This window comes from Chanodichthys erythropterus, chromosome 11 (genome assembly GCF_024489055.1).
Source record: "Chanodichthys erythropterus isolate Z2021 chromosome 11, ASM2448905v1, whole genome shotgun sequence".
Lineage (NCBI taxonomy): Eukaryota > Metazoa > Chordata > Actinopteri > Cypriniformes > Xenocyprididae > Chanodichthys > Chanodichthys erythropterus.
This window is the reverse complement of record NC_090231.1, coordinates 14,691,577-14,714,950: the sequence shown is the minus strand read 5'-3', so window position 1 is coordinate 14,714,950 and position 23,374 is coordinate 14,691,577. Positions and strand designations below refer to the sequence as shown.

The following is a 23,374-nucleotide window of genomic DNA, read 5'->3' as shown; positions in this document are numbered from 1 at the left end:
TTGAACCAGCAGGGGTTCACCCAAGGGGCCAGGGTTGCGACACAAGCCTGGTTCACAGCCTGGCAGTGACCATGCTGCCAGGCTTGGGGTGGGACCCGTTGCTTCAGCCAGAACTGCAGTGGGCGCATGCGAAGCAGGTCCAGTTGCAGAGCTGGTGATGCTGAGCTCATGAGACCTAGCATCTTCGGAAATCTGAGCGGCAGAGAAGTTCCAGGCGTAAAAGTTTCCATGAGCTGCTGAATGGCCAGAGATCGCTCTGGCGAGATTACGGCCCTCGTGCGGGTCAAGTCTAGAACCATCCCCAGAAACAAAACACGTTGGCTAGGAGATAACAAGCTCTTGGGAAAACTGACCCTGAGCCCCAAGCACTCTAAGTGGATGGATCTGTGTGATATTAGCTCCGTCTCCAACTAGGCCAGAACGAGCCAGTCCTCAAGGTAGTTTAGTATGCGTACGCCCATCTGTCTCAGAGGGGAGAGAGCCGCATCCATGCACTTCGTAAAGAGCCAGAGATAGCCCGAACAGAAGGACTGTGTATTGAAGGGACATGCTGTCATCCAGTGGCTCGTCATCGGATCCCCCAAACGAGACCAGGTCGCTCACGATGGTAGAGGGGCGCTGGTCCAGGCGGGAGGAAAAAATGGGGGAAACCTCTCTCTGTGTAGAGAGTGAGGCATGAGGGAAACAATAAAGTGATACGTTCTAAATAATGGTCGCCTTGAAAAACTCATGCTGGGGGCTCAGCCAGAATTTTTAAACAGATTATTTTAAACCTTTAAAATAAGATATACCTTTTAAATTAAATAGATTAAACTGTTACAAATACAGTATATGTATTCTCTTGTGAGTTATTTAAAAATATCAACCCAGAATGCCAATAAACATAAAATAAAAATTTATAGTAAAAAGATGACAGCCATCCATAATAAAGTTACTTCATCAGCCAATATAGTCTAACATGCTTTACCATCTTTTAAAACTATACTCTGAATGTGTCTGTATTGCGTCCGTCTTATTTCTAATGTGCAGTCAATTAGGAGCATGGAAAAAGCGTGTGGCTTAACCCCTAATATCCTGAAGACTGCAAAAGTAAAAAGGCAAGAGAACCTCTTAAATACACCCTAGAGATGCTCACATAAGATTAGAGCTTTAAGGGATTAGAGCAGAATATGTAATACAGGACTGATAAAAGAAAAGACTGATGATGGATGGTGTTCAATATTTTTTAGATATTAAACTCTTTTCTAAAAAATAAATGTAATAAAAAAACATTAGAACTGTCATTTAGCACTTTGTATACTAATTTATACATTGGTCACAGGGCACAATAAACCATTTGTATGACTATAAAATTGTACATAGGCTTGCCAGCAACAGTAAATGTTTCCTTTAATTTGTTGTGGAAAACCCCTGTAGCATCGTTAAACACTGAAAACTAGCAGTGGACAGAATCTAAGCTGAACATTTTCAGCTTTATAAATTATTTGTAACTTTTGCTTAAAGCTGCAGTCCATAAAATTTTGCTTCTTTGTCACCATCTCTGTTTAAAACCTGCAATTGCAGTTATTTGCAGAATTATCATCTTTATGTGGGTTGTGCATCAGCATCACCACACCGGTATGGATACTATATTTCAGAATCACAGATTCTACATCTGACCAAAATAAGAATTTTCACCAGAAAATGTCACCTGAATAAGTAACATGTCTGCCACTTTTGTTCTGACCAAATACAAAGTTCAGTCATCGCTGATTCAACCTATTGCTGATTGGTTCTTTTAGTTCTACGACACCAACCAATCGGAGGTACTTCTTCATTTACGTGGCTTTATTTATACCGTATCCTAGCTGCGATCAGCACGCCGCACAATATGAGAACTCCTATAATCCCACCTCCTCCCCAGCGCCACCTGTAGAGATCTGCTACGGGGGGTTCTATCAGTCTGCAGCAGCCTTTCCTTTCTTGTTATATTTGACTAAGCTGAACAATTACGTATTTGCTCAGCAGCAGCAGCAGCGTAAGCAGATCTCGTCCGCCAAAATCAAGCCTATGTACATTCCATGCTCCATGCTAATAAAATGCTGGTTGAATCTATTCACTCCGAGAGTTGTCATGATTGAACTGAGATAAAAGCATTACAATAAATCGATCGATTAGTTCGGATCACGTCAAACCATGCAAATTATTATTGTTATACTTTGTTCTCACATGGTTAATGTTAACAACATCAGCATTGCGTGACTATAGTGTGTTAGCATTACCTGTATATTTCAATTTCTTTATCCACTCTGCAGTCTGAAGTCTTTTGCTTTTGGCTATGGGTGAATCTCCAGTTTTCACTGATGGTTGTCATTTGGACCTTTCTGGATTACAATCCGCCATCAGAATGATAAGTTTAATTATTGCAGCTGCTGTGAGAAAAGGCTATAAATGATCCGCTACCAGCAGCATCCTCACATGCCATATAGCCTACTAGCTGGGAATACTCCTTTCTGTTCACAGACATGATATAATGACGCAAAGATGAACGCATGCATGCTCGAATTTCCAGCGGAAACCCACCAGTACCGATTTTATTATACAACATTATTACAAGCTGTAAGTCAGGCTAAGGTAAGGAGATAGTTCAGAACACTGACTGGTTATGTACTTGCTCAAAAATTGATTTTGGATCATTTTTAACCAAAAAAAGTTACGGACTGCAGCTTTAACTACAGTTATATCTAAATCATTCACATCTGTGGCATGAGACCCTAATAAATCCTGATTCACTTAATGGCAGAAGCTGAACATATTATTATGAATCAATTTGTTTAAAGCCCAAAGTGTACTTCTGCCATCTGTGTTCTGCAATGTTCTGCACACTGTCCAGTGTCTGCATGAGGTAATTTTCATCATATGGAGGGTCCGCAGATGCCCGTGTGCAGCCTGCCCAATTTTTTGTCTGCGTGCACTGATAGTGAGTGCACAACAGCGCATGCGCAAGGTGAATGTTGAGACAGAAGAGTCCACTAGGTGGCAAAAAGTAGGTGTGATTATAGTGCAGTAGTTGAAGAAGAGTAATACAAAACAACACACTGTTCCAAGAACAAACACAGCAGCATATCCTTCTCCATCGTTTTTATTTGAAACCCAGCTATACCTCCTTTTGAAAATTATGACATGCAGTCTTTGTTGGACTGCCTTGCAGAGGGTAGATGCTGGCTGGCAGCTAATTTTCTTACATGCTGCAGTTGAATGAATCTAAAATTGTAGTCTTTGGACCACCAGCATCTATTATACAGATAAACAACAATCTGGGTCCTTTATCTGTGAATTCTCATGTTCATGCTAGAAATCTGGGAATCATTTTTGATAATGGCCTCAATCTGATAAACAAATCAATTCAGGGTTGAAGAGTGGCTTTTATCATTTCAGATCCATTTTAAAATTGAAAGCATTTTTATCAGTAAAGGATTTGGAGACAGTGATTCATGCTTTTGTTTCCTCTCGGCTGGATTACTGTAACTCACTGTGGCTCAGTCCTCTTTATCCCACCTTCAAGTGGTACAAAACAATGCTGCCAGCCTTCTTACTGGAATTAGAATAGGAAACACATTTCTCCTGTTCTGGCTTCACTACACTGGTTGCTGGCTGAATATTGTGTTAAATTCAATGTGTATAGTGAAAGTGAAATTGACACATGAAGGCCAAGTATGGTAACCCATACTCGAAATTTTTGTCCTCTGCATTTAACCCATCCAAGTTAGTGCAAAGACAGGAGCAGAGTAGAAAGTAGTGAGTACACACACACTGCAAACCATGATATACAACAGGAGCAGTGGGCAGCCATTATACTGTGGCACCTGGGGAGCGATTGGGGGTTAGCAACCTTTGGGGGTCAGCAACCTTTGGTTTACCAGTCAGACTCGATAACAATTAGGCCACGACTGCCCTACGTATGTGTATAAGGGGTTAAATGGCCAGGCTCCACAATACACTAGATATCTTCACCACCGGAAATGTTCTAGGTCTTCAAATAGGTTGATGCTGACTGTGCCATGGTCTCGTTTGAAGTTAAAAGGTGATTGTGCTTTTTCTGTTGTTGCTCCACGCCTGTGGAATGATTTGCCTGTACACATAGAATGTCTTCTGATGTTGAAAGTTTTAAAAGCTCACTGAAGACTTTTTTTCTTTCTTTGCCATTTGGATCAATGTAGTTTTATTCATTTAAGTGTTTTCTTGTCAGTATGTTATTATTTTATTGTTTTATTTTGTACAAGCACTTTTTGGTCAGCACTGCATGTTTTTAAATGTGCTTTAGAAATAAATGTGCCTTGCCTTGTCTTGGTGCTTGTTCTAAACTTTGCATGCAATGGCTGTGTCATGAGTGATCCACTACTTTTCTTCTTCTTTCCTTCCGAGCGAATGTCCTGTAACTGACACAACTCAGTGCTGGTAGAGTATAAAAAAGCGATTGCATTGCGCATGTGTCAAACTCATCTATCTGTGCACGTCCGTGGTTGAGTATACTTTTAAAGCTGTGCATGACATGACTGTGTGCAAGACTGAGTGGAGCGCCAAAAATGAAGAATACCTGGGTCTTAAGAATGTGGCTTAAAGCTTAATTTCAGATTAAAAGCCTTTTTACAGCAAGACACAACATAAATGTGGTTACCTGGCACATAAACTTCACAGGATCTGCAGCCTGCTGGAGGAATTGGGCAACATCACCCAGGTTGGTGTAGTATTGTAAGCAGGCATTGCCTTTAACCAGGCCTTTACTGTAAAGTGTCACAAGCACCTCACCAGCAGTAAAATCTGCAAACACAGGTTATATTACTACCAAAGAACAATATTATGAACACTATATGTAGCGGTTTCTTCAATGAAAGTTCACCAAAAAAACAAAACCAAAAAAACTCACAGCCATGTTAACATATTGGTCATTCTTTTCAGTGCTATTACAACAAATAGAGACTGGCTTCAGACTTGTGCTGCCATGTAATTCATATGACAGTTCAACTGTCAGTTTTGTTGTTTTTTTTAAACTTGAAAGCTTTATTTCCAATTTATTGTAATTGCACCAAAAAGAATAAAAAAGAAAGTAACACAGGTTTGGAATGACATTAGGGTGAGTAAATACTGACAGTTATCATTTTGTGGCATCTTTTCCTTTAAAATGCTAAGTCATGTCAAGTCAAATTTATTTGTATAGAGCTTTTCTCATTCATTGTTTTAAAGCAGCTTTACAGAAAATCATAATGTTAATATTATAATACTGTATCTTAACCCCCTGGTATTGTTCATTTGGGGGTCACACTTGTGTCGTTCACAGTCAAAAGTGACCAATCAATATTTTATTCAAAAATATTTTTTTATTTTTTATTTTGTATTTTGAGATAATTTTGTGGTACTACATAATATTTATGCAATAATTATGCTATATTTTTCCCACTCTATTTTTTTTAATACTTTTAAATTAAAGATGTATTTTATGATAAAACAGAGACCATGCCTTTAAAATCCAATTTTTGAAGGCAAATTGAGGCCATCTGGTGGGAGTAAAAAAGAAACATCTGTAATGCCATGATGTAACCACTAGATTCCTATATAGCTCCATATTAAAAGGCTTATAAATTCTTGTTGTTTTTAGACATAAATACTTACATTTATTAAGTTGTGGATTTGTATATATATTTAGACATTCTCAAAGACTATTTTTTGATTATTTTTTTTATATTTTATTATTAGTATTTTTTTTTTGAAGTGTCAAATTTTGTATTAGTGACTGCCATAAAAGTCACTGAGTTTCGTACCATTCCGATTAAGTAGCGATTTTTAAAGTTTCCACCAGTGTTAATATTTTCATGCAGCATAGTCACATTTAGCTGATTAGAGTCAAAATACCACAATTATATTTTTTAACACCCTTTCATTTAAAAAATAAAAAATAAATAAAAAGTAAACATCTATGTAGGCCTTAATACCAGGTGCAGTGACACTCAGTGTGCTTCCATTCCAGTTCACAGGCTTCACTCTCACTCGCTGCTTGTTCCCACTGAACTCCACCTCTGCATCTTTGCTGGCCATGATCTCCTGCAGAAGAATGAATATCTCCCCTGGATTCTGTGAAAACACGCAGCATGGCAATATTCAGTCTACCTAACCTACATACTGTGAAGTGCTCTAGCACAGTAGATGGCAGTGTTAAGAATTTGCAAACATAGAGTGCTCGCAGAATTTTTGGCCCAGCTGTATGAAATTATCTAATGCTTCAGTAGCAATTTTAAAGCCCCTGCTTTATCTGCCCTTGACGAATAGACTGCAACTAATCATTTTTGAGTGTTCAAGATTCATATATATATTACTGCCAATGCAGTTTTATTATGGTTACCTGCTAAATGATTAAATATAAATGCTTAAAGGTATAGTTGACCCCAAAATGAAAATTCTTTCATAATTTAATCACCCACATGTCATTCCAAACCCACAAGACTTTCATCTTCAAATGAAACCTGAGAGAATTCTGTCCATTTAAAGTCCATTCCATCCAAAATTTCAAGCTTCAAAAAGTGCATAAAGACATTGTCTTCTGAAAAGATATGGTCACTTTGATTAACATGTTTAACTTAGCCTTTTATTCATCAACACACATACAAAGAGCACAACAAATACAATGCTGCGAAAAACATTGTGTGAGCCGAGTAGTATGTCCGAATTCATAGTGTTCATAAAACAGTAGGAGAAAAGTACCCAGATGACCTACTACGAGATTCTGCTCATTCAATGAAGTTCCAAACGTAGGTTCGGGAGGAGCCTAAACTTTCAGTCTTGTCAATCATCATTATGAGCGTATATAAGTAGCAGTCACTGCGTGATCTCATGATTTTAGCGACAATTCTCCCAGCATCCCTCCTCCTCCCCATCTCCTCCTTTATTTCTCTTATTCTCCCTCTACGCAGTACTGTTATTGGGGGGGCAGCACTTACTATAGTATGCGATTTTGAATACATTAATATTAATTATATTAAGCTTGACGAATATAAAATCTCTCAGGTTTCATAAAAATATCTTAATTTCTGTTTTGAAGATAAATGAAAATATTAAGAGTTTTGAATGATATGAGGGTGAGTACTTGACAGAATTTTCATTTTTGGGTGAACTATCCTTTTAAGAAGCTGAAAATATTTCAGGATTCAGAGAATTGTCCATAAGAAGGTAATTAAGAAAAAAAAAAAAAAACTTTGTATGACTCACCTCACATGGTACACGGCTGGGTAGGACCAATAAAGTCTGATTAGTGACAAGAGCACCACTAGACAATTTCTTCCCTACTTTCAGCTCCTGGACTGATTTTCCATCTGCCGCTGCTGCCTGCCCACCTGGAGAAATATGCTGTATTAATGAACTACTAGTGATATAAGTTGAGGAAATATGAAGATGCTCACAGACATTACTTAAGATATTTAGTGCATTTTTTTCCTCTGTGGCAGGTTATGAAATTAATTTCAGTTATTGAACAAATTGCCTTCCATCTAGACTTGACTACTGAAATAGTCTTTTGGTTGGCTTGCCAACAAGCTCTATCAAATACTTACAACGAAGGATTGAGCTGTACAGAATGATGACTTGTTCTACACTTTGGAATCACATTATTCCAGAATTTAAAAATACAATGAAATCAATGGAATATTTATTATAAATGATTAATCCTTGCACGTCATTATTATTTTAAAATGTATGTGCCCTCATTATCTTTAATCAAAATAACTTCCATGACTGGCCTGATTCACCGTATGACAATGATCATGTGTGTTTCGTGTTTATTCTGACTCCTTCAGTTTCACTAATGCTCACAAATCTGTATTTTTACTTTTCATGTTGTGATGTAATATTCACGTCATATGTATCAAAATAAAACTGATTAAAAAAAACAATTCAACATACTGCTTAATACAGCATCTATTTGTACAAGAATAAAGTTCAACATAAGCCTATACTATTTAAAAACCAATTTCATTGTTTTTTTTAATAGTATAGGCTTATGTTGAACGTTATTCTTATACAAACAAACAATGTATTAAGCAGTACATAAAGTACAAATATTGCATTTAATTGACTTCCTCTGTAATAAATTATGCAAACATTGCGTACATCACTACGGGAAGCAGAAAGCATCCAAAGCTTCTGGTTAGTTCATGTTAGTTAATACATTAACCAATGTTTATGAACCTTATTGTAAAGTGTTACCAAAATGTCTTTATGGTGTTCCCTCATACCTCAGCAAAATGATTAATAAATACAGTATACTCCAGCTAGATCATTAAGATTCTCACAATCCTAGTGTTGTGCCTCTTGTTTTGTATGGATTATAGGTTGGATGGGTATTCTCCATTCTCATTGTTTCTGTAAAAAAATATTACCTGTAAAGCCAAAGAGAGCAGAACTGTGAGTCTCCAACCAACACACAGCAGTATTTTGTTTCTGAATGGATCTATCTCTTTACATATATGAGCTAATTAATAATAATTTGTAAATTACAGTGACAATGAATGAATGTTATATATATAGGCTATTATTATGATTATATTAACAATGTAGAGTCCACAATATGTAAACTATAAATTCATCATGAACTAATATTTTGCAAATGAGTTGTAAGTACTGTACTGTATACTTTCTATAAAGAGTTACCAATCTTTAAATTAAGTTTTTCTCACTAAACACTGAAAACTTGAAGGTACTTTCAACTACATTGTAAAATTTCTTTACCAGCCCTGTAATCCGAGAAATTAGTTTAAAAGCAAAAATGTACACTGTAAAAAAAACTGGCAAAAAATGACCAGTACTTTTACGGACAACAAAGTTCAAAATTCAAAATACAGGTAAAACACCTGTAAAAAAATAAATACGGAAAATCCCATCAGATTAATATCCATCAGTACATTGTGCCCTATTTTTACGGATGTTTTTTAGAGTGTATATATACATATTTACATAATTTTTCAAAAGCATTTGTTAGAACTGCTAAAGAGAACCTTTACCTCATTGCAAAAGTGACCATTTTCACAGCATAGTAAATTACTCCCAGAGGAGGTGATCAAGATTTACATATTCAGTGATAAGTACTGAGTTTGACGCATGAGGAAGTGCACACATTTGCATATTGTTTGCCCTGTGCTGAAGCATCCATCAGCAAAGCAGCACTTCTCATCACATGAAGCTGTTAAAGAACAGTGAAACGGCACTTCGCTGCATTTCTGTCATTATAATCTGAACGATGTGTAAGGCTATATTTTATGAGTTATATGGTATGCAAAACTACAGGTGAAACTTACTGCTATGTTCTTTGCGAGATATCTATTAATTTGCATTAACTATTTTTTAAAGATGGAGCTTCAAACAGCTGTACGGGCATTAATGTGGTAAAACTCTCATCTCCTTTACACATGAATCCCTGGTTTAAAAACGGGTCTAAGTCTTCAACCTGATATAGCAAATACACTATAACTGCACTCACCACTTCTCCCTCAGCGGATAATACAGTACACAGTGTTCTCATATCAACAAGTGGCAGACTTTGCACTGCTGCAGAATGGATTTCAGAAGCATTAATAACAAAAACCACTTCAGGTTCATTAATAGTAACCCGAGGAATATGTTCCAATATTGGATGGTACCGTCAAGTAAGGAACTGTGTGTAGTACGCCCTGTAATTCATAGCAATAAAGATTAAATCCAATCTCAGTGTCTGGAATTTCAGGTTCTGTCTAACGGTTCATCCAAATTGGCTAGCTAGACAGAAGTAAAAATGTACATTAAACAACAATGGGCTGTCTGTACTGTATATATGCCCAGTTCTGAAGTCAACTACATTCTCAAAAGAACTGCAGAATGTGATGTAACTTAGACAAGGGATGATAGTAATTGCCTGTCAAGCTCTAGGAGGGATAATGAAGTCTCACATTTGCCAAGAACAGCTCAGTCTCTGGTTCTCTCCTCACACTATTCCATAATTACATTCTCCAGGACCACCAATTCTAGCAGCAAAATGTGATAAAAACTCCCCCCATAGGTGCTGTTTAACCTGCAACAACAAGCTATTTGTCACAGTGCAGCTTCTGCATGGGGGGTTAATACTTTCAGCTGGGTAGACCTGCAACTCAATGTGAGCTTTCTTAGACAGTTCTCTACAAGTCCCACTACTATTATTACTAAATTGGACCTCCTTATGTCACACAGCAGGAATTCTGAATGCCACAAAATGAAACAAAGTCACAGCAGATTTACTAGTGAGAGTTTCAATGGCAGAGCATTTACCTGTGAGATAATTAAGGTCCTTTGAGGGAAACATTCATTTAGTATTAATTATTCAGTGTGACTTAAAGGTACAATATGTAAAATTTTTGCAGTAAAATATCAAAAAAAAAAAAAAACACTAGGCTAGTGTTATATATTTTGTCCAGCTGATTACAAACAGTATCTCTAATGTTTTCAACTACTTGTAAATCATGAGAAAATTCCCATTCTAAACAGTGACACGGGGCAGTGCAGTCGCCTGTCAATGACGTCAGTTACCTTTGTTACCGCCTTTACTGACGTAGAAACCACATGACAACAGTGCCGTGGACAAATGCGGAAGTAGAGTCTAGCGTCCAGCAAACCACTAGCTTGCTTCAAGTAGTTCCTTATTTACTTCTTGCACGTTTTATGGTGGATTGTGTTACTTATTTATGGAACATAATTACTGTTTACCATCTGCCGCTAGTTCTGTCGACAAGGACAGCTCCCGTAAACTCATGACCGGAAAAGCGGAAGCGGCGCCGGTGACTGTGTCATAATAAAAGTCCCGCTGCTCGTGAGGCGTGTGTTGATCAATCGCTCCAGCTCCTCGTTCAGCTCCCGCAACACTCGGTCCTGCTCTGCTTCATACTACAGTAAAGTTAATAATCGCATCCACGAACATGAGTTCTTCCAGACTCCAATCCCTATTATTTTGCACCGTCCGTTGAGTTAGAGACCACATGTCCCAAGTTTCCGCTCTAAAACTTGGCGTCATCAAACTACGCCTTTGTTTCGAATAGGCTTCTAGCGGAAAAAAATATCACAAATTGTACCTTTAAGATACTTACTTTTTTGTACAGGTAGACTACAGCCCCTTGGAGCAATACCAAACAACTTCTAAAAGACCCGAAACCTTCACCTCCTCACCTTTGTGTACAATCTCTGCCACAGCCAATCGATAGTCCTGGGGCTCCTGCTCGCTGGAGATCTGGAGGCACTCCTCCCCCTTCAGTGGGACCAGCTCCAGCAGTGGATTCAGGCTCTCCACTCCACACAGGAGAATTACCACACGGGTCTCCGGTCGCAATACACGAGCCAGAAAGAACCGCCGGAGCTGGCATAGCCCCTCCAACATGCCACGCGACAGGATAAGCAGCTTACATTTGTACTCTCCCAGTCTCAGGAAGTCATCCTGGCGACTGGTCACCATAGCAATATCATAACAACAGATGCCAGTCTCAGGAATGGGGCCTGTCAGGTGGAAGCGCAGGTACGATGCCCACTGCTCTGCTTCTGACTCATAGATGATCAGGAGATCTTCCGCTAAAAAAAGGGATGTAAATAAAATATACATCAATAATTATTCAATTTTGTTAGAAATGTAAAGAGAGTTTCATTTCAATTCTGAATTTCTAAACATTTGTGAAATGTAATTATGTGAAATATTTAATTATTTGTGTCCTAGTTGGTGGCGCTTGAGATGCAAAGCATTATTATTATTATTATTATTATTATTATCCTGCATACTTCTTCTAGACAAAATTTCAGCTTGTAAATCATTCCACATGTTTGTCATACAACTATGAACGAGGTGTCAAATAATTCAGCTTATAGAGGAGAGATGTGCTATGTCTTTTATAAGCCATCGGGCGTACAAAGTTCATAAGGACATGGGGGTTGGCTTATTTGATTCACCTTGACAACTGTCTAGCCACACCCTAGCAACATGCGCAAACCATATCTTGGCAACAGAACTGGACACGGGAGTTGGCTCAATTGTAATCAGGTCACCATGATTTTGCCAAGTAAGGAATATTTTGTCAATCCTAGAGCAACATTCCTGTACAAAAATTTTGTCTTAACCCTATCCCGATCCCTAAACCTAACTCTACCCATAACTTATCCACTTATAGGTGAATAACACATGTAGAAGCACATAACCCTGTTTGAAAGCCTAACTTGACATAAACTTGACCCTCAAATCTGATTGGTTGATTAGTATGTTGTTTCAGGATAAACAAAGATGTTAAAGGGATAGTTCACCCAAAAATGAAAATTCTGTCATTTATTACTTACCCTCATGCCGTTCCACACCCGTAAGACCTTTGTTAATCTTCGGAACACAAATTAAGATATTTGTTGAAATCCGATGGCTCCATGAGGCCTGCATAGGGAGCAATGACATTTCCTCTGTCAAGATCCATAAAGGTACTAAAAACATATTTAAATCAGTTCATGTGAGTACAGTGGTTCAATATTAATATTATAAAGCGACGAGAATATTTTTGGTGCGCCAAAAAAAACAAAATAACAACTTATTTAGTGATTTCAAAACACTGCTTCATGAAGCATCGGAGCGTTTTGAATCAGCGTATAGAATCATGATTCAGATCGCGTGTCAAACTGCCAACGGCTGAAATCACGTGACTTTGGCACTCCGAACAGCAGTTTCGATACAATGATTAATTTGTGCTCCGATTCTTCCTGAAGCATTGTTTTGAAATCGGCCATCACTTTATAAGTCATTATTTTGTTTTTTTTTTGGCGCACCAAAATATTCTCGTCAATATGTTTTTAGTACCTTTATGGATCTTGAGAGAGGAAGTGTCATTGCTCCCTATGGAGGCCTCACGGAGCCATCGGATTTCAACTAAAATATCTTAATTTGTGTTCCGAAGATTAATGAAGGTCTTATGGGTGTGAAATGGCATGAGGGTGAGTAATAAATGACAGAATTTTCATTTTTGGGTGAACTAATCCTTTAATCCAGGAACATGTACCTGGTGAAATCCCATTCACCATTGTAATCACTCCATTGTGATCAACCAGTGTCAAGTGTTACCATGGATATATATATATAAGGTATTTAGCAATTATGTAGATAATTTATACATTTTAAGATACAGCTAGATGTAGTTAGATTTCACAGATTTAATATAATACAATTTAAAGCTGTTAAGCTACTTTTTTTCGAGTTTTTAAATCGTTTAAAATATCTTCAGTTAAAGCAAATGTCACATTTGTTATTTAGCTGTAAAGCATGTCCCATCTGTATGAAACATCTTGTGAGTAGCAGACATTTACAACATATTTGTGAATATGTAAAAGTGGTAAATTAACAGAAAAACAAACAACTGAACAAATGAAAGACTCAAACTCTATAAAGAAACAAACTTACATGTGTTGCTCATCTCTCTGTCTCTATACCGATGTGTGCTGGTGTGTCCTGTGATGGGGAAGGTGTTTTATCAAACAACAGCACCATTGTGCACTCTGACCAATCTCTCAACGCTCTGCTAGTTTCCGTGTCATGGAGGCACAGGTGTGTGAATAGTAAAGTTTTTCTTTCACACGCATGTTTATTTAAATATAGGAAGTCGAAGTTGCTAATTTTAAACTTATAATTTATATTTTATTGAGCTTTGAAAAAGTTTTAAACAGATAGATAGAGACAGACAGATAGAGATTCCAACTGCTTGGAGCACTAATGAATATTAAAAAGATACAGTACATAAGAGTTATAATGAGTGAAGGAGAGTTAATCAGAGTGGGCACAAAATCCTCTAAACACATGGCCAGCAATTAAAGTGGAATAATCACACACAATAAAACAAGATAACAAAAGAAGTGATGACATTCCCTCCTACAACACTTGTGTTTTCTTGCCCACTGCTCTGCCTCTGACTCATAGATGATCAGGAGATCTTCTATTAAAAAAGGAGATTTAAGTAAAATATATGTCAATAAATGTAAAGAGAGTTTCATTTCAATTCTGAATTTCTAAACATTTTGAAACATGCAATTATGTGAAATATTTAATTATTTGCATTCTAGTTGGTGGTGCTTGTGATGTGAAGCATTATTATTATAATTAACCTGCATACTTCTTCCCGACTAAATTTCAGCTCCTAAATCCTGAGTGAGGTGTCAAATATTTCTGCTTATAGAGGAGAGATGTGCTATAACACATTTTTTTAAGCCGTTGGGTGTACAAAGTTCATAGAGACTTGGGGGTTGGCTTATGTGATTTGCATTTATATGACTTTTTTGCATTATATGATTTTTGCATTATAGACTATCCTGCACACTGTACCCGCCCCACACTTTCGAAAATGTTCATGATGCCTTTGCATCTATGTGAAAGGACTGAAAGCTTCAGTCCCCATTCTTTGTAATTATATGAAAATGAGCGACAAGCACAGTCTTCAGAAATTCAGAATTCAGAGAGAGAGAGACACACAGAAAATCTCATCTTAGGTGCTTTTAGCAGACAATGTAATTAGTTAAACAAAAGTCCCTAGAGTAGTTAAACTTATACACACTAGCTAACTCTGCTCGGTTACACCTCATCTGTCTTAGCTTAATGTGCAGAATAGAGTAGGTTTTCTGGGGCAGAACCACTTGGCTCTCAAAATGCTGAGGATGTTCAAATATTCTTGTCATCACTTTCTCCCATTTAGTTCAGCAAGCTGGAAGGGACTGTAACATATTTATCTTTATTCTTTCACAATTTTGAAATAATGAGAAAATGTATTAGACAATTTCCCATAGTTTAAACATGACAGCATTGTTTATTTTTTTTTATTTTTTTTTATTTGTTTCATATGTAATCAAAATCAAAGTTTCAGTCAGACTAAATAAATGTATGGTTGCAAGATAAAAATACTAATTTATCAATTTAATTATTTATTTATTTTAGGCAAACAAACAAGTACATAAGAAAAAAAAAACAAATATGGACAAATAGATATAGAAAAAAATAAGTATCTGACATATAAGGTAGTTTATGACAAACAATAAAAAAATGCATAATACGAGAAAGAACCAAAGTGCCAACAAACAAACAAACAAACATATAAACAAAATAACAATACAGATGAGCACATCTTTACACATATATATATATATATATATATATACACTGCGTTCCAAATTATTATGCAAGAGACAAATCAGTAAGATTTCAGTACAATAAACATTCAGATTTTAGTTTGCTCGTTTATTTATCCATGTCTTTTTAGATAACTGGTATCAATCTCAGACAAAATTATTTGCCAGGTCTATGGAAACCCTACTTAGAGGTTGTTCCACATTATTAAGCAAGTCACAGTTCTCATGCAATATGGGGAGGAAGAAAGATCTTTCTGAAGATAAAAAGCATGAAATGGTGCAATGTTGTGCAAAAGGCATGAAAACAACTAATATTGTGTGAAACTGAATGGAGATTATCAAATTATCATAAGATTTGTGAGTGATTTAGAGCATAGCAGAACCCAGTCAGATAAAGGCTTATTAATGAAAGTTTCTGTCAAAAAATTAACTGTATTAAAAGGGCAGCTATAAAAAAGCCAGTGTTGAGCAGCAAACAGGTATTTGAAGCTGCTGGTGCCTCTGGAGTCTCAAGAAGCTCTCCATGCAGGCTGGCAGTTGTGCGTAAAGATGCATTTCAGCCATCACTAACCAAACCTCACAGAGAGAAACATTTACAGTGGGTTTAGAAATACATGAAGACTCATTTTTAAATAGTTTTATTCACTGACTAATGCTGTACTACAATGGATGGTCTAGATGGATGGATTTCTGGATGGTTGCTGAATGGCCACCACGTTCCAACAAGACTGCGACATCAGCAAGGAGCTGGTGGGTGATGATTTGGGCTGGAATACTGGGAAGTGAGATGGAGGGTATTAACATATTTACTTTTGCAAAGTATGTGGAGTTCAAAACTGGCCATTTTCAGCTATGGTATAAAAAGGAGGATAGTGCATAGTTCAATGCACTATTGTACAATGCACTATGCACTATCCCATGCTGCAAAAAAACACCACAGCAATAAAACTTTGAAAATGTATTTCTACACCCACTGTAAATGTTTCTCTTTGTTAGGTTTGGTTAGTGGTGTCTAAAATGCATCTTTACGCACAACTGCCAGCCTGCATGGAGAGCTTCTTGAGACTCCAGAGACACCAGCAGCTTCAAATACCTGTTTGCTGCTCAACACTGGCTTTTTTATAGCTGCCCTTTTAATACAAAAAATATTTATGATAGGAACTTTCATTAATAAGCCTTTATCTTATGATAATTCGATAATCGCCATTCAGTTTCACAAAATATTAGTTGTTTTCATGCCTTTTGCACAACATTGCACTATTTCATGCTCTTCATCTTCAGAAAGATCTTTCTTCCTCCCCATATTGCATGAGAACTGTGACTTGCTTAATAATGTGGAACAACCTCTAAGTAGGGTTTCCATAGATCTGGCAAATTATTTTGTCTGAGATTGATACCAGTTATCTAAAAAGACATGAATAAATAAACAAACAAACATTTTCTTAGAAAAACTCAAATCTGAATGTTTATTGTACTGAAATCTTACTGATATGTCAATTGCATAATAATTTGGAACGCAGTTGTCACAAACACAGCTTCTCCGGCGCATCCTCCGGACCACCGGAGGGAGCCATCCCCTGAATATTGACTGTTCGTATCTGGACTCCATTTCCCATAGGCCCGCATTCCTGGGACTGATTACCCATGCACCTGCACCATATCACACTCACACTATTTAAGACATACACACACACTCTCAGTCGCGAAGTCTTGATTTGCTGTAGTGATCATTTCTGAGCGTTTATTGTGGACTGAACTTCTGTTATTACCTGGACTGAATATCTCTGCTGAACCTTGCCGCCTGCCTCGACTCTTGCCTGTTTATCGACCTTGTGATTGTTAGCCGCCTGTCTTGAACTCTGCTTGTTACCTGTTTATGCCTGTTTGCTGCCAGCCTCGACTCTTGCCTGTCCCCGACTACGGAACTGTCTTGCCCCTGTTTAAGTCTAACGCTATTAATAAAACTGCAAATGGATCCTCTGTCTTCCGACCCATCATTACAGAAGACTTCGCCGTCCAGCGATCCAGCAGCTTTGGCCCAGATTTCTACTGAATTGTCTGCCCAGGCCAATCAACTGGCTATGCACCATCTCCAGCTCTCACGCCTCACGTCCCTCACCGAAGAGCTGGTAAAAACGCTCCAGGGCCTACGTCTCAACCCTGCCGAGATTTCCACTCCGGCACCTGTTGTTCCACCCACACCTCTGCACAACAGTCCACCGGCCATGAATCCTCGTCTGGTGCTTCCAGTGAAATTCGACGGCACACCAACCAAATGTAAGGGCTTCCTTTTACAATGTTCATTATACGTGAATCAACAACCCACGTTTTATTCCACGGAGGCCAGTCGGATCTCCTTCGTATGTTCGTTGCTTACCGGGAGGGCGCTGGATTGAGCCACCGCCGTCTGGCAGGAGGATGGTTCCGTATTCCCCACCTTTGCTAACTTCCTTCAACGATTCCGGGAGGTGTTCGAACACTCTGCAGGAGGTCTGAGTCCAGGCGATCAACTACTTTCACTCACTAAAGGTAACGCCACGGCGGCAGAGTATGCTTTACAATTTCGCACACTGGCTGCACAGACTAACTGGGTGGAGGATACATTAAAGCTTCTGTTCCGCCGAGGACTCTCAATGGATTTACAGGCTGAACTTGCATGCCGAGACGAGGGCAGCTCTCTAAATTCCTTCATTGATCTAACCATACACATCGACAACCTACTACGTACACGGCGACCTACTCGTTTATCCAGCCCTGATACCCCAGTCTCTGAGGCCATGCAGCTTGGCTACACACCCCTCAAACCCGATGAGAGAGAGAGAGAAGACGTCAAATGCACCGGTGTTTCTACTGTGGTCAAACTGGTCATCTTAAAGCTACCTGCCCAATCCGTCCAACGCCATCCAATTCCAAAGGGGTGAGTTCTCTACAACAGTACAACTACGCATCCCATTGCTTAAAAATTCCCGTACAACTCTCTATTAATGAACAAACCGTTTCCTCACACGCACTCTTGGATTCGGGGGCGGCTGGAAACTTTATATCTGACACGTTCATCAAAGAACACAACATCCCACTCATTGACTGTACTTCTTCATTGACAGTGGAGGCGTTAGACGGCAAACCCATCGGAGGAGGGAGAATTACTCACACCACATCGACATTGAAGCTCCAAACCGGTCTCCTGCATCATGAGTTCATCAGTTTCTATGTCATACACTCGCCACAAAACCCCATTATCCTTGGTCTGCCTTGGCTTCGTTCAAACAACCCATACATTTCATGGACGGAGGGAGAAATTATTCAATGGAGCCCGCACTGCCAGGAAAACTGCTTGCATTCTATAAAGCCCATACCGCTACACTCAGTGACGATAGAAGAGAGAATTCCCGAAGGACTGAACATTCCTCCCGAGTATTCTGATCTGGCGATTAGCTTTTAGTAAGCAGAAATCCACCGAATTACCTCCACATCGCCCCAGCGACTGCGCCATCGACCTGCTACCTGGAATAACGCTCCCCAAGGGAAGGATTTTTCCCCTGTCACAGCCTGAAACTGCGGCCATGCAAACTTACATAGAAGGGGAGCTAGCTAAGGGATTTATCCGTCCATCCACGTCACCCGCATCTGCGGGATTCTTTTTCGTCAAGAAGGACGGAGGGCTGAGACCATGCATTGATTACAGAGCTCTAAACGAAATGACGGTGAAATTTCGCTACCCCCTACCTTTTGTACCAGCAGCCCTTGAACAACTCAGACAGGCAAGATTCTTCACAAAACTTGATCTCCGATGTGCCTACAATCTCATTCGAGAGGGGGGACGAATGGAAAACGGCCTTCTCAACGACCACTGGACACTATGAGATCCTCGTTAATCCGTTCGGCCTGTCCAACAGTCCCGCTGTATTCCAGTCCTACATCAATGACGTCTTCAGAGATATGCTGAATCGTTGGGTCATAGTATACATTGACGACATTCTGATTTATTCCGGTTCCATCGAAGAACACATCCAACATGTCAGGGCGGTTCTACAAAGATTGATCGATCATCACCTGTACGCTAAAGCAGAAAAGTGTGAGTTCCATCAAACCTCCACTACCTTCCTAGGTTACGTCATTAGTTCAGATGGAGTGGCCATGGATGACAACAAGGTGAGAGCTGTATTGAATTGGCCCAAACCACACACCCTGAAGGAACTACAACGATTCCTGGGTTTCGCAAACTTCTACAGACACTTTATTCGCAACTTCAGCTGTGTAGCAGCTCCCTTGACCGCCATGACCAAACGCTCATCCTCTCATCTGTTTTGGTCTGAAGAAGCAATCCAAGCCTTTCAAGAATTAAAGAACCGTTTCACTACCGCTCCTATACTTCATCACCCAAACCCCGAACTTCCTTTTATAGTCGAGATGGACGCTTCTAATACAGGCATCGGGGCTATCTTATCTCAACGGCAGGGCAACCCAGGAAAAATGTTCCCTTGTGCTTTCTACTCACGTAAACTATCCGCTGCTGAGCGTAACTATGACGTAGGGGACAGAGAACTGTTAGCCATGAAGGTGGCCCTGGAAGAGTGGCGTAATTGGCTGGAGGGAGCCAAGCATCCATTCACCGTGTTCACTGACCACAAGAACCTAGAGTACTTCCGCACCGCTAAATGCCTGAATCCCCGCCAAGCACGCTGGGCCATGTTCTTCACCCGATTCCAGTTCCACGTCACCTATAGACCTGGTTCCAAAAACACTAAAGCAGACGCACTATCACGCCAAACTGAAAACATTGATCAAGTTCAACCCGAAGAACGAATCATTCCAGAAGCTCTCGTTCTTGCACCCATACAATGGGACATAATCACCGAAATCACACAAGCCAACGAACAAACCGCTCCACCCGCTACCTGTCCACCGGACCGCAGCTATGTACCAGCACCTTTGAGAGAGAGGGTTCTGCACCATGTCCATGACTCACCCAGCTCTGGCCATCCGGGAGTCACTGCTACACTCAATCTACTTCAGAACCGATTCTGGTGGGAAACCATGCCTCAAGACACCACAAAATTCATCTGACAATGCACAGCCTGTCAAACATCAAAATCATCCCACCAAGCACCCGCTGGTTTATTACAACCCCTTCCCATTCCTCAACGCCCCTGGTCACACATCGCCATACTTTGTTACAGACTTACCACCTTCTCAGGGAAACACCACCATTCTAACAGTAGTTGATCGATTCTCTAAAGCCTGCCGTCTGATTCCTCTTCCCAAACTACCCACAGCTCTCGAGACCGCAGAATTGTTATGTAACTATGTATTTCGTCTGTATGGACTACCTGAGGATATTGTGTCAGACAGGGGTCCCAGTTCACGTCACGGGTTTGGTCTGCATTCTTTAAAAACCTCAACATAAACATTAGTCTCACTTCAGGCTACCACCCCGAATCGAATGGTCAAACGGAACGACTCAACCAAGAGCTCACACGATTTCTACGAACTTACTGTCAGAAACAACAATCTGAATGGAGTCGCTATCTGATGTGGGCAGAATATGCTCAGAACTCCCTACGGAAACCTTATATGGGAATGACCCCCTTCCAGTGTGTCCTAGGCTTCCAACCACCCATGTTCCCTTGGTCAGGGGAACCATCTGAGCTTCCGGCAGTCAACTCCTGGATGCAGGGGAGTGAGGAGACCTGGAATCTGGCTCATCACCATCTACAACGAGCGGTCAGGAGACAGGAGGAGCAGGCTAACCGTCATCGCCGACCCAATCCTCAGTATGCCGTTGGTCAATTGGTCTGGTTGTCCACCCGGGACCTACGAATGAGACTCCCAAGCAAGAAACTCAGTCCCAGGTATGTCGGGCCTTTACAAATTCTCAAACAAATTACCCCAGTATCATTCCGTCTAGATTTACCTGCTAATTATTGCATTTCTCCCACTTTTCATGTTTCCCTGCTGAAACCCTCCGGGGGTCCGAGGAGGGGCCCGGAGGAGGCTGAGGGTCCACATCCCCCACCACTGATGATCGAGGGCGAGGAGGCTTACCAAGTTCGAGGGCTACTCGATTCCCGGCGCCGGGGTCCGAGGCTCCAGTATCTCGTTGACTGGGAGGGGTACGGTCCAGAGGAGCGATCCTGGGTCAACGCGAATGACATCCTGGACCCCACTCTTGTGGAAGAATTCCACCGGACTCATCTGGAGAGACCGGCCCCGCGACCACTTGGAAGGCCTTGGCGCCCGCCTCCTCGCATCAGGAGCCGCTCGCAGGGTGGGGGCTGTCACGCACACAGCTTCTCCGGCGCATCCTCCGGACCACCGGAGGGAGCCATCCCCTGAATATTGACTGTTCGTATCTGGACTCCATTTCCCATAGGCCCGCATTCCTGGGACTGATTACCCATGCACCTGCACCATATCACACTCACACTATTTAAGACATACACACACACTCTCAGTCGCGAAGTCTTGATTTGCTGTAGTGATCATTTCTGAGCGTTTATTATGGACTGAACTTCTGTTATTACCTGGACTGAATATCTCTGCTGAACCTTGCCGCCTGCCTCGACTCTTGCCTGTTTATCGACCTTGTGATTGTTAGCCGCCTGTCTTGAACTCTGCTTGTTACCCGTTTATGCCTGTTTGCTGCCAGCCTCGACTCTTGCCTGTCCCCGACTACGGAACTGTCTTGCCCCTGTTTAAGACTAACGCTATTAATAAAACTGCAAATGGATCCTCTGTCTTCCGACCCATCATTACAGCAGTGTATTTATAAATATATTATTATGTATATTATATATCCATTTATATATACATATGTACATATATACACACATATTGCATATATCCAGAACCAAAATGTGTAACATTAAGGTATGATGTTATTGCGGTCATTAATGATTTACTGATTTCCACACAAAGAAAGGAAAGAAGAGAAATAAAGATTAGATTTAAATATATATATATATATATATATATATATATATATATATATATATATATATATATATATATATATATATATATATATATATATTAAAATAAAGTTAAACTAAGGTAAATTGAAAATAAAAAATTACCCAAATAAGGGGTAGGTACAAAGAAGGAGGGAGATAGAAGCGGATAGATAGAAAAGAAAGATCAAAGAGAAAGGTTTATAGAAGAGTTTAAATGTCCGTTGACTGGTTTAGTCAATTTCTTGATGTATATGCACATTACAGTGGAATATGGATTATTAATTAAATATTTTAAAAAGGACAGTTCACCCAAATATGAAAATGTTAACATTTACTTACTGTATCCCCAGGTTATTTCAAACCTGCATGAGTTTCCTCCTTCTGCTGAACACAAAAGAAGAGAATGTTGGTAGTCAACGGTAGCCATTCACTTCCATAGTAGGAAAAAAAATATATGGTAACACTTTATTTTAGGGTCTTTTAACTAGTTGCTTATTAGCAAGCATATTACTAGAATATTGGATATTCATTAGTACTTAATAAGCACATATTAATGCCTTATTCTGCACAACCTTATTCTACATTCTTAATCCTAACCAATACCTAAACTTAACAACTACCTTAATGACTATTAATTAGCAATAAATTAGTTTATTGAGTGAAAAATCATAGTTAATAGTTTATATGTGCTCCCTATACTAAAGTGTTATGTAAAATACTATTGAACTCGATGGCTACCATAAACTGTCTGGTTACCAACATTCTTCAAAATATCTTCTTTTGTGTTCAACAGAAGAAAGAAACTCATACAAATTATCAAGTTTCTCTAACTCAACATAGTTTGTTGTTATTTCATTCAAAATTGTCATAACTCAAAAAAAAAAAAAAAAAAACAAGAAAGAAAGAAAGAAAGAAAAAAAAGATGCCAACTGCTGCATTATGTTGTATTTATTTATTTATTTGAGCCAACACATTATTTTTTAGAGTGATGGACCTTGCTTTGTGCATAGAGGTATTGTTATGCTGTATAATAGAAAACGACCATCAAATTGTTGCAACAAAGTCGTATTCAAAAAAAAAAAAAAAAAAAAAATCTCTAGAAAATTGTTATGGTGTATAGCATTAAGATTGACCTCACAGAAATGACTGGAATATACATAATCTTTGTATACAACTAAAATGATGTGTCCAAATACTTTTGGCCATTTATTTTGATGAATTGTAAAAATATCTCCTTCTTTTAATCAGAATGTTTCTAGACACAT

The 23,374-nt window shown here is 39.3% G+C and overlaps 1 protein-coding gene across 5 annotated transcripts in view; it reads right to left on the bottom strand.

The window, feature by feature from the left end:
- The window catches only part of LOC137030360 (B-cell scaffold protein with ankyrin repeats-like), a 45,977-nt gene extending 32,476 nt beyond the window's left edge, over positions 1 to 13,501 (bottom strand). For all 5 annotated transcript variants that reach the window (XR_010896402.1, XR_010896403.1, XM_067400626.1 and 2 more), the window contains exons 1-5: positions 13,445 to 13,501; positions 11,194 to 11,589; positions 7,240 to 7,364; positions 5,970 to 6,108; positions 4,658 to 4,800 (exon numbers count right to left, since the gene is read on the bottom strand). Coding sequence is in view for 3 of the 5 variants with exons in the window: in XM_067400626.1 (XP_067256727.1) it covers positions 4,658 to 4,800; positions 5,970 to 6,108; positions 7,240 to 7,364; positions 11,194 to 11,589; positions 13,445 to 13,457 (816 nt within the window). In the remaining 2 variants the exon portion in view is untranslated. The remainder of the gene's footprint in view (positions 1 to 4,657; positions 4,801 to 5,969; positions 6,109 to 7,239; positions 7,365 to 11,193; positions 11,590 to 13,444) is intronic.
- Between the last annotated feature and the right edge of the window lie 9,873 nt (positions 13,502 to 23,374).